At 57.5% G+C, this 25,285-nt stretch overlaps 11 protein-coding genes across 11 annotated transcripts; 4 read left to right on the plus strand and 7 right to left on the minus strand.

The window, feature by feature from the left end:
- Positions 1-11: 11 nt before the first annotated feature.
- MYCTH_2312316 (uncharacterized protein) lies at positions 12-2,770 on the minus strand. Its single transcript, XM_003666963.1, has 6 exons — positions 2,549-2,770; positions 2,458-2,481; positions 2,351-2,402; positions 2,278-2,292; positions 279-2,183; positions 12-166 (listed from the first exon to the last, which is right to left on the minus strand). The coding sequence occupies exons 1-6, from the start codon at positions 2,664-2,666 to the stop codon at positions 49-51; spliced, it is 2,232 nt and encodes a 743-aa protein (XP_003667011.1). The 5' UTR covers positions 2,667-2,770; the 3' UTR covers positions 12-48.
- Positions 2,771-3,116: 346 nt separating this feature from the next.
- On the minus strand, positions 3,117-4,229 carry MYCTH_2312317 (uncharacterized protein). The gene has a single exon (XM_003666964.1). It carries the CDS (start codon positions 3,804-3,806, stop codon positions 3,246-3,248), a length of 561 nt encoding a protein of 186 aa, XP_003667012.1. The 5' UTR covers positions 3,807-4,229; the 3' UTR covers positions 3,117-3,245.
- Position 4,230: 1 nt separating this feature from the next.
- MYCTH_2312319 (uncharacterized protein) lies at positions 4,231-5,129 on the minus strand. The gene is made up of 3 exons (XM_003666965.1): positions 4,756-5,129; positions 4,545-4,655; positions 4,231-4,463 (listed from the first exon to the last, which is right to left on the minus strand). The coding sequence occupies exons 1-3, from the start codon at positions 4,819-4,821 to the stop codon at positions 4,308-4,310; spliced, it is 333 nt and encodes a 110-aa protein (XP_003667013.1). The 5' UTR covers positions 4,822-5,129; the 3' UTR covers positions 4,231-4,307.
- Positions 5,130-5,528: 399 nt separating this feature from the next.
- On the plus strand, positions 5,529-7,431 carry MYCTH_2312320 (uncharacterized protein). The gene has a single exon (XM_003666966.1). The coding sequence runs from the start codon at positions 5,648-5,650 to the stop codon at positions 6,887-6,889; it is 1,242 nt and encodes a 413-aa protein (XP_003667014.1). The 5' UTR covers positions 5,529-5,647; the 3' UTR covers positions 6,890-7,431.
- Positions 7,432-8,879: 1,448 nt separating this feature from the next.
- MYCTH_2312321 (uncharacterized protein) lies at positions 8,880-10,272 on the minus strand. Its single transcript, XM_003666967.1, has 2 exons — positions 10,143-10,272; positions 8,880-10,054 (listed from the first exon to the last, which is right to left on the minus strand). The coding sequence occupies exons 1-2, from the start codon at positions 10,156-10,158 to the stop codon at positions 9,150-9,152; spliced, it is 921 nt and encodes a 306-aa protein (XP_003667015.1). The 5' UTR covers positions 10,159-10,272; the 3' UTR covers positions 8,880-9,149.
- Positions 10,273-11,412: 1,140 nt separating this feature from the next.
- MYCTH_2312322 (uncharacterized protein) lies at positions 11,413-12,556 on the minus strand. The gene has a single exon (XM_003666968.1). It carries the CDS (start codon positions 12,449-12,451, stop codon positions 11,459-11,461), a length of 993 nt encoding a protein of 330 aa, XP_003667016.1. The 5' UTR covers positions 12,452-12,556; the 3' UTR covers positions 11,413-11,458.
- Positions 12,557-12,866: 310 nt separating this feature from the next.
- On the plus strand, positions 12,867-13,276 carry MYCTH_2312323 (uncharacterized protein). The gene is made up of 2 exons (XM_003666969.1): positions 12,867-12,981; positions 13,031-13,276. The coding sequence occupies exons 1-2, from the start codon at positions 12,943-12,945 to the stop codon at positions 13,262-13,264; spliced, it is 273 nt and encodes a 90-aa protein (XP_003667017.1). The 5' UTR covers positions 12,867-12,942; the 3' UTR covers positions 13,265-13,276.
- A 2,731-nt stretch (positions 13,277-16,007) lies between these two features.
- Positions 16,008-17,905, plus strand: MYCTH_2312328 (uncharacterized protein). Its single transcript, XM_003666970.1, has 2 exons — positions 16,008-17,230; positions 17,295-17,905. Exons 1-2 carry the CDS (start codon positions 16,040-16,042, stop codon positions 17,817-17,819), a joined length of 1,716 nt encoding a protein of 571 aa, XP_003667018.1. The 5' UTR covers positions 16,008-16,039; the 3' UTR covers positions 17,820-17,905.
- A 428-nt stretch (positions 17,906-18,333) lies between these two features.
- MYCTH_2312329 (uncharacterized protein) lies at positions 18,334-20,823 on the minus strand. Its single transcript, XM_003666971.1, has one exon. The coding sequence runs from the start codon at positions 20,731-20,733 to the stop codon at positions 18,655-18,657; it is 2,079 nt and encodes a 692-aa protein (XP_003667019.1). The 5' UTR covers positions 20,734-20,823; the 3' UTR covers positions 18,334-18,654.
- Positions 20,824-21,527: 704 nt separating this feature from the next.
- On the plus strand, positions 21,528-22,738 carry MYCTH_2141012 (uncharacterized protein; the record flags this gene model as incomplete). Its single annotated transcript, XM_003666972.1, has 3 exons — positions 21,528-21,741; positions 21,834-21,957; positions 22,023-22,738. Exons 1-3 carry the CDS (start codon positions 21,634-21,636, stop codon positions 22,736-22,738), a joined length of 948 nt encoding a protein of 315 aa, XP_003667020.1. The 5' UTR covers positions 21,528-21,633.
- A 106-nt stretch (positions 22,739-22,844) lies between these two features.
- On the minus strand, positions 22,845-24,408 carry MYCTH_2312334 (uncharacterized protein). The gene is made up of 3 exons (XM_003666973.1): positions 24,171-24,408; positions 23,867-24,051; positions 22,845-23,775 (listed from the first exon to the last, which is right to left on the minus strand). Exons 1-3 carry the CDS (start codon positions 24,310-24,312, stop codon positions 22,975-22,977), a joined length of 1,128 nt encoding a protein of 375 aa, XP_003667021.1. The 5' UTR covers positions 24,313-24,408; the 3' UTR covers positions 22,845-22,974.
- Between the last annotated feature and the right edge of the window lie 877 nt (positions 24,409-25,285).

Genomic DNA, 25,285 nt, shown 5'->3' on the forward strand with positions numbered 1-25,285 from the left:
TCTACTGCTCTTCTTACAACAACAGCCACCTCGTCGGATTGACTCTCTCTATGCCCCGTACGCCACCTGGCCCATCGGCCTGTCCTCTTCCATGCCGGGCGCCATGAAGTTTGTCCGCGGGTCACCCGTCTCCTTGGCCGCCGAGCAGCGCGCCATTGTGGGGGAGCTGAAGTTTTGTTCCTTGTTAGTCTCTTCCACCAACGACAACAACAACAAACAGAAAAAAAAAGAAGAAGAAAAAGGAAAGAAACGAGGGGAGACTGGGGGGTGTAACTCACCTCCTCGAGATGACATCGGTAAAGTAAAAGTTCTCAATGACCTTGCGCAGCGGCTCCCCCGTGGGCTTAGCGCCCTTGTTCTGGTCCACCAGCTGCACCTTGCTGAGCTGCTTGAGCGCGACGGGCTCGACGACGTCGTAGGCGGCGAGCGCCGGGCTGATCTCGGCCATGCGGTCCCTCAGCTGGGCGACGTCGTCGTACGGGAGGGGCACGCCCAGGAACTCGCTGACGGCGCGGATGATCTTCCAGTCGGTGCGGGCGGCGCCCGGCAGGCCGGTCGCGGCGCGCGTCATCTGGACGCGGCCCTCGGTGTTGATGTACGTGCCGGCCTTCTCGGTGTAGGCGGCGCCGGGGAGGACGACGTCGGCGATCTGCGCGCCCCGGTCGCCGTGGTGGCCCTGGTAGACGATGAAGGCGTCCTTGGGCACGTCGGCCTCGTCGAACTCGTCGGCGCCCAGGAGCCAGACGAACTTGGGCTTGGTCTCGGCCACGGCGGCGGAGGGCGTCACGAAGCCGACCTCGAAGGCGCCGGCCCGGGAAGCGGCGCGCTGCAGCACGTTGTAGCCGTTCCACTCGTCGGTGAGGAAGTTGGCGGCGTTCTTGTCGACAAACTGGCCGACGGCCTCGTAGAAGGACTTGGCGTCGGGGTGCTCGGTCACGCCGGAGCCCACGATGATCATGGGCCTCTTCGCAGCCTGGAGCTTCTTGCCGAAGGGACCGGCCAGGGCCTCCTTGAGCGCGTTCAAGTCGGTGCCGAGGTGCTCAAACTCAAAGGTGGAATCCCAGGTCTGACCGACGACGCCGATCTCGAGATCCGAGCGCAGCCATTGCTTCCGGATGCGGGCGTTCAGGACGGCAGCCTCGTGTCTCGGGTTCGTGCCGACCAGGAGGATGCAGTCGGCCGACTCGATGCCCCAGATCTTGGAGTTGAAGAGGTAGTTGGACCGCACGTCGATGCCGTGCGCAACCGGCTTGCTGCCATTGCGCATGTCGAGGGCAAGGTTGTCGGAGCCCAGCCTGTTGGCGAGGTCCTTCATCGCCACGAGCGACTCCACCTCGATGAGCTCACCAGCGATGGCCTTGAACTCGTTCTCCTTGGGGGCCAGGGTCTGGTACGCGTGCGCGATCTCGGTGAGGGCCTGCTCCCACGTGGCCGGCTCGAACTTGCCGTCCCGGCGCACCAACGGGATCGTGAGCCTCTGGGTCTTGAGGCCGTCGCAGGCGAAGCGGGTCTTGTCGTTGATCCACTCCTCGTTGACGTCGTCGTTGAGGCGGGGAAGGATGCGCATGACCTCGAGGCCGCGCGAGTCGACACGGATGTTGGAGCCGAGACCGTCCAACACATCGATGGACTCGGTCCGCTTCAGCTCCCAAGGGCGGGCACGGAAGGCGTACGGCTTCGAGGTCAGGGCGCCGACGGGGCAGAGGTCGATGACGTTGCCGGAGAGCTCCGTGTCCAGATTCTTCTCGAGGTAGGTGCCGATCTGAATGTCGTTGCCGCGGCCGGTCGAGCCCATCTCCGGGGCGCCGGCAATGTCGTTGGCGAACCGGATGCACCTCGTGCAGTGGATACACCGGTTCATGGATGTCTTGATGAGGGGCCCGATGTTCTTGTCCTCCACCGCGCGCTTGCCGCCAATCTCGTGGAACCGGCCACGGTCGGCGCCGTACCGCATCGACTGGTCCTGAAGATCGCACTCACCGCCCTGGTCGCAGATGGGGCAGTCGAGCGGGTGGTTGGCCAGGAGGAATTCCATCACGCCCTCGCGTGCCTTGTGTGTCAGAGGCGAGTTGGTCTTGACGACCATGCCGGGTTGTACGGGCCATGCGCACGACGCGACGGGCTTGGGCGACCGCTCGACTTCGACCAGGCACATACGGCAGTTGCCGGCAATCATGAGTTTCCTTGGCGAGGCATTTCGTTAGCTAGGAGGGCGCGGGAGACGACGGGAGAGGAAGGGGAAGGGCAGCAGAGATGTGCCAGACGCGCGGGACGTACTCATGGTAGCAGTATCTGTGACAGTCAGCATGAGATCGAGGCGGTGGGCGAACGTGGGTTGGTGGGAACGTACCTTGGGATAGTCACGCCGGCCTTTTCGCAAGCTTGGATGAGGGCGGACCCGGCTGCAACTCGATTAGCAATCCCGGCAATCAATCCGTCACGACAGCGTCTGCGCACCCTCGATCGAGACCTTCTTCCCATCTAGCAGCAGTCAGCATCTACGCAGCAGAGCAATTGGCAGCGGCGGAGTGGGCAGGGGCGCACACACCAATTGTGAGCTCGACCTCGGCCGGTCGCTGTGTTGTCGCGGAAAAGGTCCGGCTCGCCGCGCGGGCCGGGTGCTTGCCAGTCCGCCAAGCCGAGCGAGCCAATGTCTGCCTCAACATGGTGCCGTCTCGACGGAGTATATGGAGTGGAGAGAGTGGCGGGGGTTTCGAGCGGTGGTGGCCGCAACGTCGTGAGATTCTTCTGTCCTGGCAGCGGATGTTTCCTGGCAATCAATCCCGTCGAGAGCGTGGGACGGCCATTCGGAAGAACATGAGCTAGCGGCCCGCTTAACTGCCCAATCACAGCCCTCCGTTTGTAAGCTCGCCGCTTTTAAAAGCGCCCCCACATTTCGCAACTCTTCCGATTTTGACCTTTTTTTCTCTCCATCGTACTCTTTATTCCTGAGCACTTATTGTAGGAGAACTTTGTCGGCGGTCTGACACCCTTGTGTGTTGGATCGCGCCTCCACCAGGTCTTCCTCTATCATGTGCTCTAGATCGAGATTTTGGCTCCGATTATGGAAGCATGTGAGAGCTTTCCAGGTTCCCTGAGCAACGCCTCTTACCGCCGGTTGCCACATTCTACCAGAACAAAGTATACTATGTAATAATTAAGAACCAACCTTGTCTGTCCGTCGACGGAACTCCCCTCTTTCTGCCTTCATCCCCCCCCCCCCCCGGGCGGCTCCTGACCTCTCCTCACCTCTCCTCGGGACGCTTTCCGGCCTGATCCAGTCTCGCCATCTCCTGCTCAAGACATGCAAGGTACCAGTTCTTGATGCCTGCCATGTGCCTCTCGAATCCCTCCAAATCCGCCACTGCCGCCTCGATCATGGCGAGCAGTTCCGTGACGGTTTTGTCCCGGAGTGACGTGTTGGGAGCTACCGGCTTGCTGCTGTCTAATCTGGGAACGTCTCGAATCATGTAGTCTTCGATGCGACCCGACCCCGGCGCCTCCATATTGGCGATAATTTCGTCCACCTCAGCCGGGGCTAGACTCGGCTTGATTGCGGACGGTCCTTGTGCTTGCTCCAGTTCGGCGGCCTGTTGCACAACCCGCTTCTTCTCCCGTTCGAACATGTAGAGGAGGTTCTCCTTGACGCCCTCCCGCTGGTAATCAATGGTCTCAAGGATCCTCTTTAGGCGCTCGGCCCGGTCCCGCGGCGGTTCTGCCAGGAAGATGTCGTCTTGGAGTGGCACAAAGATGGCTGGGGCGATGTTTTTGAGCTGCGGAATTCTCTCTGAAGCATTTGGCTCCATGCTCACAACGACTCCGCTCTTTGTTACCCCGGTGTGTAGACTGCGAAATTGTGCCGACGAGTTCAACCCTTCTACAAAGGCTATCCAAGACGCGTCACGATCCCCAGGTGCGGCTCTGGCTACCTACTCGAAACACGACTTCGTCAGTGGAGCAACGGCACCTACACCGCATCCTTGAATCTATAACCCACCAGTTAATTTACGTTGACCTATTCTTGCTGCTACCGGCGAGATGGGCTGGCCGAGTGGCATGCGTAGGTTGTCTTTTGCAGCGGGGTCTATTGAAGGGCCCAGGGTGCACACAGGGATTTAAGCCAGACAGCAGCTGCGGCTCAAACCGAGCACTGCTTCCCAATCCCTTGTACTGTATGTCCTGTGCACGGGTACGTCTTTTTTTTTTTTTTTTTTTTTTTTTTTTTTTTTTTCACTCTCCGAACATAACAAGAGAGGGGGGTACACTAGGCGGAAGCTGTTTATAGCTCACAATAACAACTTAGCTACCTAGTACACTCCATCGGAGAAGTCTAGAACAATTGGCTTCTCAAGCACATCCCCGAGACTCTTGACCAAGTTTTGGTGAACCGGGTCTGTGGTCACATAGTAATCCCCATCCTCAGCGGACGCGAACTCAACGACGAAACCGTGCGTCATTCCATTCTGTGCCTTCGTGAGCAGACCGACGGGATGGGGGAGAACACGAGCCTTGCTTGGCCCAGCGTTGGCTCAGCAGAACCGCACCTGCAGGCCCTCAGGCGAGTTGTCCTTTCCGCACTTGAGCGAGAGGATGTAGGGCGTTTTGCTCGTCGGGTGAATGCAGTTGTCTTTCAGTGACAGGAAGTTGTCGACAACCTAGAGTAGTTGTGCCGTTAGAGGCTAGGTAGTCTGGTTGTTACAACCCCGTCACTCCCCCTTCAAAACGAGGCTGTGGGACGCCAAACGGAGTACGCACTGCCTTAACAGCTTCTGGCTTGGCATCAGCCTTGAATTGGAAGAGCACAATGTGGGTGACGGTCATGGTTTCCGGTTACATGCAGGGTCTGGAGGTGTGTAACGAGGCTGTAGCTAAGCCGGGACCCGACCGAACAATGCGCAGTATCCGCAGGTGGCGAGACAGGCGGCTTCCTTCAAGTTTTCTTCTCCCAAGAGGAGAAGGAAATGCAACCCCCCGCTTAACCTGAGTTGATGCAACTACAAAAAAGTTCCCTCAAATTGTGAAGGGCACAGCGAATCAGGCGGGATTATAGCCCACAGATTTAAGCGCGCCCCAAGAGCCCTGTGCCCGATGATTGGCGACTGGCCGACTCACTCGCTGTTCGTTGATAACAGGAAGTCACAGGCTGTTGACAGCAGGAGCCCCCTGCATCGGGAGGCAGCAATCGCCGGCCGTCCTACTCTCTCTCTAAACTGAATGATACGGAGCAATTCAAATGGGATCCAGCGGCCTTGCGATCGGCCAAAGAATTGACCACCAGCTGTGGTGGACCGGGCCCCGCTAGGGTTCCCGGCCCCACCAGGGTTACAGCCGCCCACATCTTCCTGCAGGATGGCCCTGGACAGCCTCTTCTTCCTCAATCATCATCACCACCATCATCACCGCCATAGCAGTCACACGAAGATCGTTGATTTCCGCATCCATCCATCCACAGGCTATGAGCCTTCTTCTGAAGTGGAGGTCATCCCGCATAAGACCTGTAAGACCTTAAAGACGTTTCCTCACACGAATAGGCCCACCACCCGAGGGTGAATGGTGTCCACCGTCTGAAGGAACGGGCGAGGCAGCAAGATTCCCAGGGAAAGATCACTCGGAACTACAACTCATCCACGTATACAACACCTTCAAGATGTCTGGACCACTTGACGACCCCGTGCTCAGGCACAAAGAAGAAGAAGATAAAGTGGAAATGCTCCGGCACCGACATATGCAAGAGGAGGATGAACAACTCCAAGATGGCAACGCGCAAAATAACAACAACGATGTCCTACAACGTACGATCGCCTTGTGGGAATCTGCCGACCGTCGCCAGCAGAGAGAACACGACATGATCTTTATGAAACAACTACAGGCCCTTGCTTCTCTCTTCACATCAAAAAGGACATTCGTGGCACTTTCTACGCTTACCAGCGAGGAAGATTTGGAGGTATGGGACGGTCAACTACGCTCATCGCTGGCACCGTACAAGCTCTTCCGCTACCTTGACAGCGATGTCCCTGAACCTGACAAGGATGACATCGTCGCCCACGCCATATGGGAAGCAGACCGCGCGGACATCTACCGGGTCATCACTGCATCTCTGGAGTCAAATATCTTGTGGCGTATGATACGTATTGGCTGGAACCCAGAGGTTGTTGATCCCCGCGCAACATACAAGAAGGTTTTCGAGGCATTGCAGCCTCGCACCATCAACACAACTCGACTGTTAATCCAGGAATATAGAGAGATCGAGCCGTCCAAGTTTGATACTATGGATCGGTACATTGATCGACTCTGCGTTCTCCGTCAGCGACTGCGCAACCTGGGCATCATCAACCCTCCAGAGATGGATATCTACCCAGTGCTGACAGCAATCAAGGAGAGCTACCCTGAGCTCTATAAGCGTAACATGCGGAAGATGGAAGACAAGTCCCTTACCTGGAACGACCTCATCAAGGACATGACCAAGACCTGTGTTGACCGTGACATGGAGAAAAATTTCGTCAATGTCACTGTCGGCAACAGTGGCAACGACAACAAGAAAATGGATGATCGCTCCAAGCCACCGTCTGACAGGAAGAGGTCAACGTATGGCAATATCAAGTGCCGCGACTGTGACAGGCACTTTAATCACGAGGTCAAGCACTGCAGTGGCTGCGGCTGGCACCACAATCCCAAGCAAGTCTGTTGGGCCTGCAACCCAGAAAAGGCACCAGACTCTTGGCCGAAGAAGGCTCGTTTCCTGGCAAAGAAGAACGCACCCTCGTCGACGGCAGCGCTACACCCGAACTCGGGAGTTGCTAATTCAACGACTTCTGCCGCACGTAGCATCTTCCATTGCACCAACTTTGCCTCCATCCGACCGTCTTTTCACTCCGGCCCGCGGATTTGACAGAAGCGTTCCTATCAACTTCCGAAGTCCAACAGGCCGTCAAGGCAGTAAGAGACATCATCTACTATGACTCGGCAGCAGCCGACACCGTGTTTAACGACATCAAGTGGTTCACTGAGCTACACCGATTGCCCAGACCCAGGGCATACCTATCCTCATCTGGTGATATCACCCAAGCCAATGAGATTGGTGTTGTCGTATACGAGACAGTTCTACGCGACGACACGAAGGCAACAATTGAAATCCGAGAGGCACTCTACAATCCTGCCTCCCCTGCCAACTTGATCTGTGCAGGGAAACTGATTGACGAAGACGTCGCTTCGATGCTTCCTCCCCGGTATGTCGCCGGATGACGACGGGAAGCGGAACCCTCTACCGAGGAAGTATTAAGTCATCTCCGACGAATTGGGCTTGTAGGCGCCGAAGGAGAGGCCAATGCCGGCCTGACTAAAATGGGAACGGTCATGCAAGTTATCCGGACCGCTCAGGAAGGAGGCAATGTATGAGGAGAAACGGTCATGGACGAGATTTTAGACCTTTATAATTAAAAGTTAATAAATATAATTAGCGTTAGAAATATTGTTAGTAATATTATCTTAGTATTCTATATCTTTAAATCGCTCAGGAAGGAGGCAATGTATGAGGAGAAACGGTCATGGACGTCGTTTTACGCTCCGATGGGGTTTCAGGGAGGCCGACCGGGTTCAAAGGGGGAACTCTACCTTAGGTATGACAAAGGTTATTTCATCGATATCGTCGACACTTAGAAGATGGCGGTGAACGAATTCGATAGAGAGCATCCAGCTCACCAGCCACATGAACTCTTTGTCGCTGTCTTCGTCCGGCCACTCCCTCCCTTCGATGGCACCGCGGGCCCTCCGGGGGCTGTTTCCAAGCTTTACCATGTCGTCTTCATGACCATCCGTCTTGGCCACCAGGTCAGAAACAGCTCGCCCGCATTCTCCAACATTCGAGCCACGTTGAAGAGCGCGGGTTTTCGACAAGGAGAGTCAACCGAGCGCCATAATTGTGGTCATCCGTCTCGCTCTTCGCCAAGGATATCTGCTTGTGACAATGATAGAGCAACGGCTGCTTGCCGGCTAGATCTGGTGCGAGAGAGGAAAACATATTGATGCCTGTAAGCTAGCTATCTTTCTTGTGCTATTCAAGCTGATTAAGGGATGAAGCCACCAAAGTGAGAGCCAAAATGAGTGAGGTTTGATTGGGCAGTTAGAGGATGTACTTGAGAATAGTAGGGGGTGGTCTGGATGTCACTAGCCAGCTTCGTCGTACACCGACGACGGCTCGGCAAGGGCTATTGTCGCAAATAAAACTCCATTTACAATGGGGATGCCATATGGCGCTCCCAAAACAGCCAGGCGAGGTCGGATTCTTCAAGTATGGGTTATCGTTCTGCAACCCTAGCTTCTTATTCTTGATCTTAGAAGAAGCCCCCCCTTTTTTTTCTCTTTTTTCTTTTTCTTTTCTGTTCTTTTCTTCTTTTTTTGCTTGTGGGTGATAGCATGTCCAAAATCTTAGGAAATAGGCGCTGGGAGCTTCGAACCCGTTGAATGGGTTTCGACTGTCATGACGATGTTTTTGTAAAGGATGAATGCGGCAATACCTGAAGCTTTCAGCCTTGAAAGGGTGACAGTTCTGAGTACGCCAATCGGTCTTGTTTGCTGTGTTGGCGATTCGCCAAACCCGCAGATCCAGATCATCACCCCTCGGCCGTGCCAAGACCAAATGAGGTCACAAGGTTGTATGTTGGGGTGTGGTTGCTCTCGCCATCTCGGCTGTGTCGACTGAGGCCGGCTTCGATGGTCAGGCAGCTCAGGCGGGAGGCTCAATCTCCCAAGGGCGGATGAGTTGAGCCCCCTTTAGAGCGTTGTCGGACGGAACAGGCACGCCCCTTCCCCAAAACGTAGGCGAGGCGAGCGAGCCTTCCAATGTTTGGGCTTCGAGACGGGTCGTGCCCATCAGTTGAAAAAAGTACGGCCGATTTTGCCGCAACTGAGACTGAGTAGTTTCGATAACCCGCAACGGTCCCGTCGCTCGAGGGTCTCGGACGCGAGTGTAGCCTTGACTCGGCTAGTCTGACGCCCGGACGACTTGCCGTAGCGTTTCGGGATATCGAATGCCATCGCTTTCACCGCGTCTGGCGCGAATCGCCTGGGCCGTGAATCTCCCGGATGCTGGTTAGGCCCAGGTAGAAGGAGCATGGGGAGCTGCTAAGGCACACCACGCATTGAGCGGCGCTTCATCGAGGCGGCAAAATGCCGCTGACATATTCTCGCGCGATCCGGAAGATGGCTCGCACGTTGTCTTCCAACCGCCGATCCCTCCTCTTCCGCATCCATATAAGTAGCAGGAGCAAAAGCGCGATGTCGACCGTGATGTGTTTGGCGACCGCCCAGAAGATCCAGCCAAGCCATGCGAAGACGCCCCTTTCCCTGCGAGCTCTCCACTCGCGGCCTGTAGCGATCTGCTCACGCAGCGCCGCGATCTCGGCCGACAGTCTGACAATGGCCCGCTCCATCCGCTTCGACCTCTGGTCCTGCCGCCGTGCGTACTCGCCAGGATCGTCGTCCGCCTGGTCCGCCAGCTCGGCCATGCGCCGCTCCGACTCGTCCTCCTCGCTCATCGGACTAAGCACCTTCATCGGGCCTTCGCTCCCGCTCAATGGTGCCTGGAACCGCCTCACCACGGGACTAGGAATGATGCCGCCGGCGCCGCCAACACCACCCCGCTGTGCCCCAGTCCCGCCGCCGCCGCTTCGTTCCGACGAGGACCCCGCCGCGCTGGGGCTGTTGCTCTTGACCTGGTTCCACACGAACTCGAGCTCGGCAACCAGCTCGAGCGCGTTGGGCGTGTTGGCGTACTTGTGCATGGTCTCAATCAACGCCTCAACGTAGCGGCGCTTGGCCTCGGTGCGGCTCAGGCCCTTCTGAGAGTTCCACGCGTCCCACTTGTCCTGCTCGCGCACGAGGTCCTCACTGTTGCCCGAGCTCGTCGCCGTGGGCCGTTCCATGACGCCGTCGACGTCGCCTTCCATGGCCTGCTTGTAGAGACCGTAAAGGCGCATGCGGTCGGACGGTGGCGGCCGGGCGGCCCCGGTCTTGGGGATCTTCTTGACCGTGTTGAGGGCATGGACGAACACTCGGTCTGTTTTGACGGGGCAAAGGAGGGTGACGGGTCAGCGTGCTGCGAAAGGAGCTTTATTATTGTATGGTTTGGAATGCGAGACGCGTACCAATTGAGTCCGACATTGTGCCAGAGGTTCTGTGCTGTGTCGATGTGGAGCCGCGGCCACGAAAGAAAACAGAGGTTTGGGATAGGGACGGGTCAAAGTTGAGTTCGGCGAGCTCGGTGTCGCTTCGTGCCGGAGGGACAGACGTATACAGATGAGGTGCAGCTGAGAAGGCCCGAGTAGGAAGATGCGAGGGGTGTGGTTGCTGTACGAAGCACTCCGCCAGCCCGAGTCCGAGAGCATGCGCGATGATCCCAAACAACCGAAAACAAAGAGAAGCCGGGCACGTCCAGACCACAAGGTCTTATGGCTTCATCTCGGCCGAGGAACAGTACGTCGAAGATCGGATGCATGAGATGACTGACGATGGCACCCCACAGCTAGAGCATCTCGACCCGCTACCGAAACGGCTTTTTGCCTCGGCAGCGCAATTCATAGGGGTCCACTTCCCCAAATCGTTCCCCCCTGAAAGCGCGATCCCGCGCCTGGGGAGGCAGCGAGACCCGCTCTAATTACACTAGCACACTAGCGTATGAACAACGGCCAGCGACGCCCGGTTTCTACCATCGACACGTGAAAATGCCAGGATGTTGACATCCCGTTCCGTAATTACCAAGAAAAAAAGCTGTTTCGCATGCATCGCATGCATCGCAAAAAGGTGAAAACTCTCCGAATTCAATGTGCTTGGTTGTTTGTACCAAAGCACCTCTGGGAAGCGGCTGTTTCTCGAATACAATAAAAGTGCGATTCTCGCATTCCGAGTCTGACTTGTAGCATTACTCGTGGTAGATGCGTGCTATGGGCTCCTCAGCGTAGCGATTGCTACGTGTTATCTGGGCGAATCACTGGCAAAACGTAATATGAGCCGGGTACTTGAAATGAGAAGGCGGAGCAGCCGGTGTCATATTCGTAGCCGACGCCGATAGGGCGCAACAAAAAGGTTGCTGATATACAAGAAAGTTCCAAGTCACCCGAAACCACCGATCACCCCTCCCCCGAACCGGAATTAGCAAAACGGGTAATGAGGGTGGTTATGCCCTCAAGGCAACTTCCTAGTGACAAGTACTCGAGGGGAGGACGTTTCCTTCCATTCCGTCTGTTAGGGTGGAACCAGAGATCTCCTCCCCTACAAGAGGCAAAGCAAAAACCTGAGAGGCTTCGGCTTAGCATTTCTAGCATCTGTGGGCGCTTCGGCAGCCGGGCCTGGACAAGCTATGGCGACACCTAACGTATACGGATTCGTCCATCTTCGGTTCCCTGGGACGGGCGCTGTAGGGAGGACTGAATCTGTATTCGTTCGTCCAAGTCCTCGGCATCCACTATGTGGCCTTCTCGGCCTGCGCCGCCCGAGCAGCCATGTAAGCCTTCTTCTTCTCGACAAACTTCTTCATCAGCTTCTTGTTTTCCATCGCCTTTACTGCAGCCTTCTGGCCGGCCTCCTTCTTGCCGAGCGCTGCGCCGTACCCAAGCTGCAAGCCCGTCTCTCCCCACCCTGTCAGGAAACACCCCACGAAGAACAACTCCTGGTTCGTGTCCCTGTCCCGCTTCCCCCCCGACGGCAGATCCCTGTACTCGATCTTGACCCCAGGTCCCCCGATGAGCTGCTCCAGCCTCGTCTTCGGGTTCAGCTCCCGGTCGCTCACCCTCGCCCCGGTCTCCTCCTCCCGTATTTGCCTCTCCAGCACGGGACCCCAGAGCACCTTCATCCACTCCGCCACCCTGCGCAGGCCGTTCTCCGGGTCCGACCTCACGATCGCCCCGACGTACGCCTCGAAGATGTCGCCGAGCGCCTTGGCTCTCTGCTTCTCGCTCGCCTTGGTCCCGTTCGGCCGCCCGCCGAGCCCGAACTCGGCCGGGAAGTTGGCCCGCTTGTCCAGGCCGTAGTGCACCGAGAACTGGCCGAGGGTGGCGTTGCGCACCAGCATCTCGCGGTAGTGCGAGCACCGGCCCGGGTCCAGCGTCGGGAAGGTCTGGGCGATCAGCTCCGACGCGACCAGCTCCAGGTACACGTCGCCGATCCACTCAAGCCGCTCGTAGCTGGGGTCCGACAGGCTCTTGCGCATGCCCGAGTGCGTGAGCGCCGCCGTCTCGAGGGCGGGATCGAGGACTTCCGGCAGGGGCGGGTAGCTTCGGGTGATGGTGGCGGAGGTCCATCTGGTGAAAATGGTCCAGGGGGGAATTTGGGGGGATGATATGCTGGTAGTCGCGGGAGAGGATCTGGTGCGTTTTGGAGCGGGTTCGCCTTCTGTTGATTTTGTTGACTGCTCCGACGGCGATGATGACGCCGACTCACTGTGGGTGCGTTTCGGCATCTTGTAGAAGATGTGAGAGAATGGGTAAGAATTATTAGTGGGAGAACCCCCCAATTCGTGAGGTTTTACGCGGCGAGAACTGTGATCCACTTTGTTTGAGTTCTGCAGAGGCCACAGATTAGCTAACGATGAAATATATTATTGCAGTGAGCAGACTAACGTACCGGTTCAGCGGTGATAAAGAAACAATACAAACTCAGAATACACACCCTTATGCCATATCTAATCAATCCCTGTTGTACATACACCGGTCATGGAAGGTGATGCCTTTTCAAGAAGTAGAGAATTCTGACCTTTTGAGCTCTGATTCTGAGCTGAGGTTACCTAGTTGCAACCAAGCAGCCCCACCAGCAAGGGTCGTCTGCCGCCCCACACAGCCCGACGCTGATTGGAGGCGCGCAAAACCACCCGAGATCTTCGCAACGTCAAAGCCTCGCGTTCCTTTCACCGTCCCACCCAATTTGGCCCGCCCATTCCATGTAGCAGCAAAGATGTCGGTTCCCCGCGCGCGGTTGCTCGACCTTATGAGGGTATGGCTCGATGATCAACAAGACGAACGGACAGAGCTGACTCGTGTAGGCTCGATGCGAGCTCTTCTCGACCACCTTCAACCCCGACGGCATCCGGACCGGCAACAAGATTCTGCGCCAGAGACTCAAGGGCCCCGCGCTTGCCTCGTATTATCCCCGCAAGATCGTGACGTTCCGCCAGTTTCAGGATGCGTTCAAGCCTCTCGAGCTTGAGGTTGACAATGAGGAGGAAATCGACCGCCTCGAGCACATCGCAGCGTACGCCACGCCCCGTTCCGCGTAATTCCTGTCTGTATTAGTCTAACATCCTACAGTCTGAAAGCTCGTGGAAAGGGAGCGCCAAAGAAGAAGAGGAAAGCGAGTATGTTTCAGTCCCTGTAGCACTCCTGTCCCTTGAGCTGTGCTAACAGACCCTTAGACACCAACAAGAAGAAATGAGAACCGGGATTCCCGAACCGCGGATGCGATGCGATGTGTACTATTACTGTGTAGAAAAGGACTACACAATATACCCGAAAAGGACCACAATTCCCACTATACACTCGAACAAGCACGTGAAGGACGCTCTGGCACTGTGTTCGATGGGCTTTGCAGCTCTGCTTGGCCACCTATGTTGGTAATGACAGACAACACAGGGCGATCTGAGCTTTGCTTGCTAAGCAAGATTCGCGGTGTATCCTGTCAACACGTTTCGGGCCATACTATATGCAGGTTAGTCTTTTGATTTAACGAGATGAGCGCTTCGCCCTCTCCTGGCGAGAGTTCCTCACTCCATCGTCACAGCCAATGTTTGGCAATGTTCGGCAGTCTCTGGGCGGAGCAGCTTGCTGCTTGCTGGAGACCTGCTTTGTACAAGCGGCATGAAAGTACTTCCTTTGGGACTTTATCTACGCAGCTGCAGGTTGGGCCTGGTTAGGGGAAGACGGGACTGCGTAGCAAACGCCGGCAACCGAGAACGACTTACGCCTCTGATGCAGGTTTATATGCCTTTTGTTCTGGTCGATCTTTTTTTTTCAGTCTTTCAACGTGCACTGATTTTGTAGGATCATAACTTGGGCTGTCATCAACAGGCTTGAGTAAAAATGATAGGGACTAATGCAGGCTCCTGCAGGAGATCTATGTGCCGGTTCAAAGTCATGTGCCGTGTGTGCCTCGCAGGAGCATGCAAGTGCATGGCAAGTTGACGGCACTGAAGGCAGGGGCGTTGACGTGAAAGTTAAGGCAACAAGCGTGTCGTGGTGGAAGGTCAAGAAGCTAGGGTCCTACTGCCCTGCTTATCAGTCGCTATAACGATGATTTGAGTGTCGGTCATCAAACAGGAAGCAGCAACCTGGCTGGGCAACAGCAACGTGAAACTCGGCCCCACATCGGCCCCACATTCGGCCGGCAGGGACCACAGGCCGGCCGGGCTTCGCCGGCTTACACCACACCCGGCCGGCACCTTCCTTCTCGATTTACGCACAGTCAGATCAGGCAGTCCGAACCGACTAGGTGAGATAAGGCCGTGGGAAGCTGCTGCCTTGCTACCTCGCGGCCAGCCAACCCAAACTCGAAACTCAGTCCCAGAAAGAAGTTGGGTTCTACCCTTGGCCACGCACTCTTCCACTCTTCTTCGAGCTGATGACTATCTTCCGTCAGTTCCACACATCTGTTCTCATCAAGTCACATATTATCTCTCTCTCTCTCTATCGACAACCAATTCTCTTCAGCCTAATCTTTTGACACACCAGGTAAGCAATTTCGATGCACTAAGTTTTGGCCCCTGGTCCCGTCCCGGTGCCGAGGCCGTGAGTGTGCCTTCCTCTTTCACCCTTCCCGCCCTTTTCACCTTAAGTTTCTGCTGGCAATTCCATTTTCTCTTCTCTCCTCTGTCACATCCACATCAGCTTCCTTAACTTCATCACCCGTAATCCTAACTCTACTACCTTCGAACATTTTGATCATTCTCCTCTTTGTCAAATCACTGCAGGAGCCGCTTCGGATATTAACAGTTCGAAATAGCCATGTCTGCTGCCGCGTTTGTCGCCGGTGCCGGTGCCGCGTTGGTAAGCGGAGACAGCGATAGCCGTGCCAACATGCGCGAGAGCCTCTCAGGGGCTGAGAAGCCCAAGATGTTCGAGGAAGCCGTGGGTCACGACTCCAAGGTATGGTGTCACTTTATTCTTGTTCAAACATTGCCGGGAGAAATATGCCCAGGTGCACACTTCTCCGGTCTGTTGCGCCCACTGTTGATTCTTTGAAAATTTCACTCGTCATCTTCCCCAACAGCGCTCATAAACTTGCCCTTGAAATACGTCCTCCAACTGGGGCAGGATTTCCTTAATCGTATTTTCTATATTTGGTTATTTTGGAAACTCTAGGCTGACTTGGTTTTCCAGGCAGCCGATGCAGCTCCTCCCCCCAATAACAGTGTGAGCGCTCTGGCTACCTCCAGCATGGTGAACCAGAGCTGCCCCAAGGTAAGCGGCGGCGCGGAAGCATATCTTCACCGATGGGTCTGACTGTAACGAAATGAAAGCTTAAGCAGGAGTCTCCGTCTCATGCCGACTCGTATCCGATGGACAAACTCTACGCGAAGCTCACTGAGCAGCATTCCCTGATGCAGCAGCAGAGGGAGGCCGCGAAGGCTACAAACGATGAGGCTGCGTATACTCGGGGTTTCAACCATCAGTCTTCGAGCAGCTCTCTGCCTCTGACTCCGGCCGCCGAAGCCTTTTCCGCGCCACTCGCATCGGCGACTAGATCCGCCAGTGTCGCCCCGGCCGAAGGCCAGGCGACCTCCGAGGAGCTGCTTCGGCTAAAACTCGAGCTAGCCCAGGCTCAAAACAAGATCTCGCGCATGGATCAAGAGTTGTCAGAAACGCGCGTCAAATCGGAGCCTGACTGCGCCATTCCTCCACTGGTTTCTGAGAGCGATTACATGTCTGTCGTGGGACCTTCTAGCCCTCCCGCGACCTCTCGGATTGGTGGCGGTGCTCTAGCGCTCAACGCACCCGGCAAGGTGCCAGTGTTCTCCAGGGAGCATAGCTGGATAACCCAGGACGATGCTGTCTCGGACATGGCCGACCAGCTGCCAGCTGCCAATCCCAATCGTTCGCGGGGCATCTGGAACAACAACAACAATAACAACAACAACAACTTCAGGCCCGCATTTGGTAACCCCTATTCCCCGGGCCAAATGATGGTGGAAGATGCTCAGCCAATAGCATGGCCCAACAGCCGCGTTGCCAACTATGAGCCCACGTTCGCAGCATCTGCCATGGACGTGTATCGGCAAAACCGAATGGGTCCAGAGCAGGACGCAATGCGGCCGATGGGACGCCGGGGGAACCGCTATGACAATCGGCACGGATCGTCCAACCACTATGGTGGAGGTTACAGCGGATACGGTATGGGTCCCGCTCCCTACGAGATGACCCAGGGTTATTCTACCGGCCCGCCGGCCATGATGGGCAGTGGTATGGGAATGGGGTTGTACTCGCCTTACCAGCAACAACCGGTGGGGACGGCACTCTCTCCCCATGCCACCGAGTTTACGGCGTCGTCGTGGAAGGGCGAGGTAAGTCGACCAATCTGGAAGGCTCTCTCCGATGAGCTGTTGCTGACTCTTCCCTCTCAGACTTTGACTGCCGACGGTCAGACCTACGTGTCTCCTACGACGGAGCCTCTTAACTATCGCCGCCTGCTCGACCGTAACGTCACTTGCGACTGGAAGTACATAGTTGACAAGATTGTCTGCAACAATGATCAGCAGGCCTCCATCTTCTTGCAGCAGAAGCTCAAGGTCGGGACTCCCGAGCAGAAGTACGACATCGTGGAGGCCATTGTTGCCCAAGCCTATCCGTTGATGGTCAACCGCTTTGGCAACTTTCTGGTGCAGCGCTGCTTTGAACACGGCACGCCGGAGCAAGTCATCAAGATTGCTCAGTCCATCCGTGGCAACACGCTCAACCTTTCGATGGACCCCTTTGGTTGCCACGTTGTGCAGAAGGCGTTTGACTGTGTCCCCGAGGACTACAAGGCGATTATGGTTCATGAGCTGCTGCGACGGATTCCCGAGACGGTTATTCACCGCTACGCTTGTCATGTTTGGCAGAAGCTCTTCGAGCTGCGGTGGACCGAGTCTCCCCCGCAGATCATGAAGTACGTCAACGAGGCCCTGCGTGGTATGTGGCACGAGGTTGCTCTGGGCGAGACGGGCAGTCTGGTGGTGCAGAACATATTTGAGAATTGCTTGGAAGAAGACAAGGTAATAGCTCCGGTCCATCCCCACTGCCTGATGGCCGGTGTTTCGACCGCTGACATGGCAGTAGCGCCCCTGCATCGAGGAGGTCCTGGCGAACATCGACATCGTTGCCCACGGCCAGTTCGGCAACTGGTGTATCCAGCATATTTGCGAGCACGGCGCCCCCGCCGATCGCAGCCGGGCCATCGACCACGTCATTCGCTATGCTGCTGAGTACAGCATGGACCAGTTCGCTTCCAAGGTAGTTGAGAAGTGCCTCAAGATTGGCGGTTCCGAGTTCCTCGGCCGCTACCTCGACCGCGTCTGCGAGGGCCGCATGGACCGTCCCCGGATCCCGCTCATTGATATTGCCAGCGACCAGTACGGCAACTACCTCGTTCAGTACATCCTGACGCATGCCGCGCCTCAGCACCGTGAAATTGTAGCTGCCCATATCCGCAAGCACATGGTCTCGCTTCGCGGATCCAAGTTCGGCTCTCGCGTTGGCATGCTTTGCACCAACCACGCGGTCGCCACCCGCCCGGGCCCAGCCATGGGGCCAATGCCGGGCCGGATGGCTGGCAGCTCTCGCTACGGCACCGGGTACCGCTGAGACTCCTAATACCGTGTTGAGTCATCGACTCGACTCGAGGGCACGGGGCGTGCCTCGCTTCCCAGACGACCACCCCGTAACTGTCGACTGCTTTCGATTCTCTTTCCCCCCTTTGGCGGCTCATCATGGATTTCGCAAATCGTTTCTCGAAAGGGAGCTCTCCTACACCATATGAGACTCTGTTTTACGAGCATCTTCGTCAACACTCAATCTTCCCAAATCATCCGACATCCTACGCTCGGGAGGCTACTGCCCATTCGAGTGCCTTGGACACATCATGATTATGGATTTTGCAATATCGAACGGCTAGCAGGGCCCGTTTCGGAGGAAGGCTGAATCTGTCGTGTCAAGATCTAGTGGGCGCGGTCACCAACAACACCTCTTTCGAAACAGGGCCGCTCCGGCCATCCGTTCCAAGAACCCATATAGCTCTGAGGAATCATGCTTTTTTTTCTTGTCTCGTGTTTTCTCTTTGGCAGGCATCACCAGTGTTGGAAGGTGTCACTTAGGAGACGGTAGTGGTATGGAGATGGATGTCTATACCACGCGCTTTGCTTTGTTTGTCTTTTTCCGTTCTGTGCTACCAGGAGGAGAGAAGAAGTCATCATTCGCTGGAGATGCATGACCTTTCAATGGATTAACCGCCATGTAGTCGGATAGTTTCTCGCTAATAGTCTCTCGTTTATCGAACCGATGATTAGTATTCGTTAACTTCGTGAGCCGTGGGATGATGAAAGAAGCATGACTAGAATCGAAGAAGCCAACAAAGGACCGACTTCAACATGCCAACGCCCAAAGATTTGATGTCTCGCCGGAAGAAAAAAAATCAAATAAATCAGGAACTGCAACTGCATTGCATCGCCCTCCCGGTCTTGGGTACATCGCCGGTCCACCGCACCTCCTCCTCTCTGTCGCCCTCATAGACCACACCGTCAAAAACTCTCCCCGCCCACTCGTCCTCGAAGGGGTGCAGGGCCATGTGCAGGGCCCTCTTCAGCACGTCCCTCTCGCCGTCCTTCTCCACGCGCCGGATGACCTCGTCGAGGATCCAGCCGCGCGGCACAAAGTTGGGGTTGACCCGCTTCATGGCTGCCATGCGCTCCGCATCGGCCTTGTCGGACACGGCGCCGGAGCCGTCGGCGGAAGAAAAGGAGGACCCCCAGTCCTCGAGCGTGCCCCAGTCCTGGACGACGCGCTCGCGCCACACGGCGAGCCAGTCGGCGACGCGCTGCCGGCCGCTCTGGTTTTGGTCCTGGTCCTGGTAGAAGAAGCGGCCGGCCTGGGCGAGGCGGTCTTCCGGGGTCGAGATGTCGCGCAGGCGCAGGTCGGAGAGGCGGCGGAAGAAGAGGTTGAAGTCGAGCGAGAGGGCCTCGAGGGTGTCGAGGAGCGGGGAGAAGAGGGCGTCGAAGTCGGCGGGGCGGGGCCCGCCGCGCAGGCCGATGCGGGCGGCGAAGAGCCGCTTGTACTCGGCCAGGAAGACGGCCTTGTACTCCTCGCCGGCGGCGTTGATGAGGCGCTCGGCGCGGGCGACGAGCGCGGGCGCGGCGGCCTCGGTCGGCCCCGTGGCGACGAAGTCGTCCGCGTCGACGTCCGGGCCCGCGCCCAGCAGCTCGCCGAGGGCCTCGCCCAGCCGGACCAGGTTCCACCAGATGACGGTCGGTTGGTTGCGGTAGCTGTAGCGGAGCATGTAGTCGTCGTGGTTGGGCGTGTAGGCCGGGTCGAAGGCGTCCATGAAGGCGAAGGGGCCGTAGTCCATCGAGAGGCCCAGGACGGACGTGTTGTCGGTGTTGAGCACGCCGTTCATGAAGCCGTAGACCTGCCACTTGGCCACGGCCAGCGCGCTCCGCCGCGCGATCTCCCGGTACAGCCGCGCGAACCGGTTCTCCTCGGCGCCCGGGGGGCCCTGGACCGCGTCGCGGGGCACGTTGCGGGCGGGCGCCGGCGTCTTGGCCGGGTCGTCCGGGTCGTCGAGGCGCGCCGGCAGGTTCTCCCAGCTGCCGAGGACGTCCTCGGCCACGTAGGTGGCCAGGCGGCGGAGGAGGGCGCGGTCTCCGCGGGCGCGGAGGAGGTCGAAGGTGCCGAAGCGCAGCCAGCTCTCGGCGAAACGGACGACGACGGCGCCCGGCTCGACGCGCTCGCGGCGGACGCGGCTGTGCGGCAGCAGGCTGATGGCCAGGGCCCTGGTGGTGGGGATGCCGAGGGCGTGCAGGGCCTCGCTGACGATGAACTCGCGGATGCTGCTGCGCAGGACGGCCTTGCCGTCGGCGAAACGGCTGTAGGGGGTGATGCCGGCGCCCTTGAGCTGGACCTCGTACCGGCGGCCGGTCCGCGGGTTGGTGGCCTCGAACAGGCTGATGGCACGGCCGTCGCCGAGCTGGCCGGCCCAGGCGCCGAACTGGAAGCCGCCGTAGCACTGCGCCCAGGGGTAGCCCGGCCCGGAGAGCGTCTCGGGATCCCAGCCGAGGATCTTATTGCCGGCGACCACCTGCCGGAACTCGTCCGTCTCGGCCTCGGACTGGGCCAGGCCGAGGTCGCGCATGGCCGCCGGCGAGACGGCCAGCAGCTCGGGCTCCTCCTGCGTCTCCGGGCGGACCCACGTGAACAGGGCGCCGCGCACCTGGCGGGGCCCGAGGTCCTCGCGCGACGCCTTGTGGCTGTCGGCGGGCGTCGGGAACTGCGGGTCGGCGGGAAGCGAGGACGTGAAGTGCCAGGACTTGGGGAGGGCGGCGAGTGTGACCCCCTCGTCTCTGCTGCCGCCGCGGGGAGGCGACGAAGAGCCGTTGGGCGCGGCCATGGTGGCGAAGGCGGCAGCGGGGTTGGTGAATGTTGCTGAGAAGAAGAAGGATCGGCTCCAACAAGGGCCTCGGAACTGCTGAGCGACGGCGAGACAGCGGGCGGCGGGCTGGAAACGCATGAGGTTTCCTCTGGTCCCGGATCCGGATACCAAGGGTCAAGGTATCCCGGCCGAAGTTAATGTTCTCGCACCCCTCCTTTTTTTTCCCTTTGCCGAGATCCCGTCGCGGGACGGGGATTCCGTTCGGGGGCTCGGCTTGCGGCGGAACTCGAGAAAATCAATCAGGACGAAAAAGTACGGATTACAGATTAAGTGCGTGGCTGCTCTGCCTCTGCGCGCTTCTGCAAAAAGTTGGTGGGATACTCGAGTGGGATACTCGAGTGTGAACAGCTAAACTATGCAAAAGGTAAGTAGGTAATGCAGGTAAGCACTGCAGGCTGATTCCACAAGTCCTTCCGAGGTGATTACACTGACGTCGGATGTGTCAGCGGCGGGTACCTATTGCCGCTGCGTATCCAGAACGGATGCGGCACAGTGGCGCCCCGAAGCGGCGGAACGGCACGTCATCGGTGCGGTAATAGCTTGGTTGCATGCCCCGGTCCATTTTCTGCGTCCGCGGGTTCTCGGCGTCAGCACTTTGTTCCAGGAACCATTCCTTATTCCCCACGAGCTCAGGGCTAGCTTTCTATGGCCATGGCGTCATAGGCGGCGTCCATGGCGCCCCGCTGCTGGTCTGCGAGATAAACAAGGCGTATTGTGGTACGTGTACTGCGTCGCAATCGTGCCTGCATCTGCCGGAAAAGGGACGGCGACGAAAGTGAGGGGAAATTACACCTTTAAGAGTGCGACCTTAGTAGTCCGGCATACTGCGCAACCTGGGCTGAGAATTGTGTGATTTCGATCGAGTCTGACTTCTCCAAAATTTGGCTTTAATTTGGGCCCCATTCTTAAACTTTAAGTTGCAAGACCCGTCCGTAAACTTTTTTAACACCTCTTTCCGCAAAGCAGCGACTTGTAAAGATGAGTTCTGCGACTGCCGAATTTCAGGTCCATGCTTCGGGGACGGCCCCCAAGCAGGTCGATTACATCCCTCATCTCAAACTGAATGACGGGAACGAGATCCCCATGGTGAGATAGATTTAGACGTTATTGGCCCTCGTCTCCTCACGTACCGACGCTGACGAAACAATCTTGGCTTCTTCTTCTTCTTCTTCTTCAAGCTCGGCTATGGCCTCGGAACAGCCAGATTCAAGCGCGGCAACTCGGACAAGCTTGACGAGAACATCATCAATGCCGCCTTGACCGCCATCAAGAACGGCTACTACCACTTGGACGGTGCCGAGGGTACACGCCTCTCCTGCGCCGACCAATTCTCCCGCCGCCCCCGTCACTGACTTGCTCCGCACCAGGATACGGCAATGAGGCCGAGCTCGGCGAGGCAATCGCCCGCTCGGGCGTCGACCGCTCCAAGCTCTTCGTGACCACCAAGTCCTCGTGCCGCCCCGGCGAGTCCATCGAGACCGCCTTCTCCCGCTCGCTCGCCAAGCTCGGTCTCGACTACGTCGACCTGTACCTGATCCACAGCCCCTTCTGGGCCAAGTCGCCCGCCGAGCTCCAGGAGAGGTGGGCAGAGATGGAGGCCCTCAAGGACTCGGGCCGCGCCCGCTCCATCGGCGTGTCCAACTACCTGCCCGAGCACCTCGAGGCCACCCTGCAGACCGCCCGCTACCCGCCCGCCGTCAACCAGATCGAATACCACCCGTACCTGCAGCACGAGGACGGCGACCTGCTCGGCTACCTGCGCGATAAGGGTATCGCCATCGTCGCCTACTCGCCCCTGACCGCCATCACAAGGGCCCCCGGCGGCCCCGTCGACGCCGTCTACGACCGGCTCGCCCGCAAGTACGGCGTCACCCCCGGCGAGATCGGCCTGCGCTGGTGCCTCGACCAGGGCATCGTCACCCTCACCACGAGCGCCAAGGAGGAGCGGCTCAAGGACTGGAAGCAGCGCTTGCCCCTCTTCAAGCTGACCCCCAAAGAGGTTGAGGAGATCGCGGATCGCGGCAAGGAAGGGCATTACAGAGCGTTTTGGACCAAGCATTTTAAGGAAGGCGATAGACGGTGAGTCGGAAGGGAAAGGGGGAAAAGGAGTAGAAAGAGTAGTGAGGAGAAGAGAACAAAGGGAAGTAGGCCGGTTGAGGAACTGCTAGCCAGCAGCCTCTCCGCAAACTTGGTATTGTGGTTCCAGCGACGGGAACTGTTGCTGCTGGGAGATAGAAACCACCAGAACGAATAGGCTCTGGTTCTTTGGAGGATACCCGATATCCAGTAATCTTGTGCCTCGCGATTGGCCTACATGGCTCACAGCTCGTCGTCTGACTCCGTCTCGCTCCCTTCGGCCGGCGGAGGCGTCGCTGCCTTGGCCTTCCTGACCGGGTTCTTCGGCGGGTGTATAACAAAATCCTTGCCTTTCCCTGCCCTTCTTGGTGCCGCAGGACGGCTTTTGGGCTCTGGCCCTTGGGCTTGACGTAGTTTCGGTGATGACGGCGACCGCCGCGGTGCCGGAGCCTCTTCCTCTTCCTCCTCCGGTTCACTTCCCGTCTCCGTCTCGTCGCCGTCGGTCGTCTCGCGATCTTCTGATTCTGAGAGCTCCTTGTTCTCCCGACGCGGCTCCACCTGGTCGATATCCATCTTGTCCGAGCCGGGAGTCACCTTCTCGAACGCGTCGTCCGAGTCCGACGACCCGCCGCCCGAGGCATCCTCCAACGCCTTGCGCTTCGTGCGGCGGGACGGGGCTGGCTTGTGGCCCTCGCTCGTATCTAACCGTGCCGCTTGCGAGGCGCGGGCAGCGTCCAGCTTTGAATAGTCGACTTGGGCGGTGCTGAGCAGTCGTTGCTGCTCGCGGATCTTGACCTTCTTCTCATTCAAGAGTACGCAAAACTTCTCGAGCATCTCGGCCTCCCTGGCCTTCTTGGACTCGGTCAGCTCGTCCAGCTGGGTCCTCAGCTCGGCGATGCGAGACTCCAGCTCGGATACTCGGGCCTTCTCGGCGACGGCGGCTTCCTGGAGCTGCTCCCTCTGCAGGGCCGCGGCGCCACACCAGTCAAACAGTTGGATGGCCTCATCCGGCTTGTGGTTCAGCGTCAGGGCGCCAAGGCGTTGCTTGTGAAAGAGGTTAGCTCCATAGCCAAATAGCCGTGAAAAGGGCGGGAATAAAGGGGCAGACAAACAAAGAAAAGGGAGACGAGCTCACATTGATACCAGCAACACGACGCCTGATAGTGATGGTGATGGATTTGCCCACCTTGGCTTCAGCGCCAGCTTCGATCCCCTCGATCGGCTCGGACCCGAGGAGGAGCGCCTTCAGGATGCTTTCCCATTCCCCTGGCGAGCAGGGGCTGCTACTAGCCCGCAATTCGCCGATACGGTCATGTCTCACTGTGACGAGCTGGTGAGCTTCTGCCGACCGCCGGAAGCGCGTGCCGTATCGCATGATCATGATATGCAACCCGCCTGGCGGGAAAGGTCCCGATAGGGCGACGGGGGAAGGGACTCACGCTTGACCACATAGGGCTCTTCGCCCTCGGTTGCCACGAACTTTACGTTCAAGGGCTTGGATCCTGACGGAGTGACCTCGCCTAGGATGAATGAGCCCTCTTCATCAGTCCGAGGGATGCGGATGATGTGGGACGTGACCATGGTGTGTGCGCCTGCGTCTGGTGCACGGGATCCAGTGGTGCGGGCGGAATGGAGATTGGCCGGGCGACAAGAGACACCGGGTCCGTTTGCAAGTTTCTATATGGCCGATCTGGCGACGCGGCACGTCACCGTTGAGTTGAAACAGGCAGTGAAATTGAAGGAGGGCGTCTCAAGGCTCCCAAGTCATCAATCGTCATCCGGCGGCATTAATTCTGATATAACGGCATCGATCTAAACGCGGCTCGATGGAAGGCAGAAAGATTCGGGGGAGGAGATGGGCGTGGGAAGAAGCGGAGGCCAATTCAAAAATCTTGTTCTGTTCCGTCCCTTCCTTTATCGCGTTTGTCATCAGTGGGAATTAACCAAACTAGAACGAAACGGAGGTCGCGGAGCTTTAGGTGCAAGTCAATTTGTGTTAATGACGAGAACGCTCAGACTCCAGCTTCTGTAGGCAGCAAGCGGGTTCTGTACCAGGCAGCTCTCAGCACCAACCTGGAGTCCAATCGTTCTAGAGTGACACAATCCCAAGATCACCCAAACCTAGGCAGACAAGTCTCACGCATACTGCGAGTACCTGACGAACCTGCAACTACAAGGCTCGCACTGAGCGAGAATTACCTCTTATGTTGCGACAATTGCGGTTAGAGTTTGGCGCTTGTTGAGGTATATGCACGTGCGCATACTGTACGGACTACATGGTCGACCACCAATGACTTGGGATGCATACACAGGCTTGTGTTCCATAACAGTCATGTATTTTACTTGCAAGAGTACTAGTACGGAGTGCATATATTACATCCCTTACCAGCACGGTACCTCCGTAGACATCCAACGATTGCTACTACGATCTCCTGTACTTGTGATGCCCAGGTATACGCATGCTTTGAAGAACTTGCAGACTTCACCGATGCGCGAAAGCAAATCTATTAACGGAGTACAGGATTGTCTCAATTCACGACAACCAGAAAGGATT

Source organism: Thermothelomyces thermophilus, chromosome 7 (genome assembly GCF_000226095.1).
Source record: "Thermothelomyces thermophilus ATCC 42464 chromosome 7, complete sequence".
NCBI lineage: Eukaryota > Fungi > Ascomycota > Sordariomycetes > Sordariales > Chaetomiaceae > Thermothelomyces > Thermothelomyces thermophilus.

What these genes read in the sequence shown, in the direction of transcription:
- MYCTH_2312316 (XM_003666963.1), bottom strand. Translation starts at nt 2,666, where the DNA reads ATGTTGAGGCAGACATTGGCTCGCTCGGCTTGGCGGACTGGCAAGCAC. An exon ending in GAAGAAGGTCTCGATCGAGG is followed by an intron (nt 2,403 to 2,457) that starts GTGCGCAGACGC and finishes ATCGAGTTGCAG; the next exon opens with CCGGGTCCGCCCTCATCCAA. An exon ending in ACCGATGTCATCTCGAGGAG is followed by an intron (nt 167 to 278) that starts GTGAGTTACACC and finishes ACAAAACTTCAG; the next exon opens with CTCCCCCACAATGGCGCGCT.
- MYCTH_2312317 (XM_003666964.1), bottom strand. Translation starts at nt 3,806, where the DNA reads ATGGAGCCAAATGCTTCAGAGAGAATTCCGCAGCTCAAAAACATCGCC.
- MYCTH_2312319 (XM_003666965.1), bottom strand. Translation starts at nt 4,821, where the DNA reads ATGACCGTCACCCACATTGTGCTCTTCCAATTCAAGGCTGATGCCAAG. An exon ending in AGCCAGAAGCTGTTAAGGCA is followed by an intron (nt 4,656 to 4,755) that starts GTGCGTACTCCG and finishes CAACTACTCTAG; the next exon opens with GTTGTCGACAACTTCCTGTC. An exon ending in ACTCGCCTGAGGGCCTGCAG is followed by an intron (nt 4,464 to 4,544) that starts GTGCGGTTCTGC and finishes ACGAAGGCACAG; the next exon opens with AATGGAATGACGCACGGTTT.
- MYCTH_2312320 (XM_003666966.1), top strand. Translation starts at nt 5,648, where the DNA reads ATGTCTGGACCACTTGACGACCCCGTGCTCAGGCACAAAGAAGAAGAA.
- MYCTH_2312322 (XM_003666968.1), bottom strand. Translation starts at nt 12,451, where the DNA reads ATGCCGAAACGCACCCACAGTGAGTCGGCGTCATCATCGCCGTCGGAG.
- MYCTH_2312323 (XM_003666969.1), top strand. Translation starts at nt 12,943, where the DNA reads ATGTCGGTTCCCCGCGCGCGGTTGCTCGACCTTATGAGG. An exon ending in GGTTGCTCGACCTTATGAGG is followed by an intron (nt 12,982 to 13,030) that starts GTATGGCTCGAT and finishes TGACTCGTGTAG; the next exon opens with GCTCGATGCGAGCTCTTCTC.
- MYCTH_2312328 (XM_003666970.1), top strand. Translation starts at nt 16,040, where the DNA reads ATGGCCGACCAGCTGCCAGCTGCCAATCCCAATCGTTCGCGGGGCATC. An exon ending in ATTGCTTGGAAGAAGACAAG is followed by an intron (nt 17,231 to 17,294) that starts GTAATAGCTCCG and finishes ACATGGCAGTAG; the next exon opens with CGCCCCTGCATCGAGGAGGT.
- MYCTH_2312329 (XM_003666971.1), bottom strand. Translation starts at nt 20,733, where the DNA reads ATGCGTTTCCAGCCCGCCGCCCGCTGTCTCGCCGTCGCTCAGCAGTTC.
- MYCTH_2312334 (XM_003666973.1), bottom strand. Translation starts at nt 24,312, where the DNA reads ATGGTCACGTCCCACATCATCCGCATCCCTCGGACTGATGAAGAGGGC. An exon ending in AGAGCCCTATGTGGTCAAGC is followed by an intron (nt 24,052 to 24,170) that starts GTGAGTCCCTTC and finishes AGCTCGTCACAG; the next exon opens with TGAGACATGACCGTATCGGC. An exon ending in GTCGTGTTGCTGGTATCAAT is followed by an intron (nt 23,776 to 23,866) that starts GTGAGCTCGTCT and finishes CTCTTTCACAAG; the next exon opens with CAACGCCTTGGCGCCCTGAC.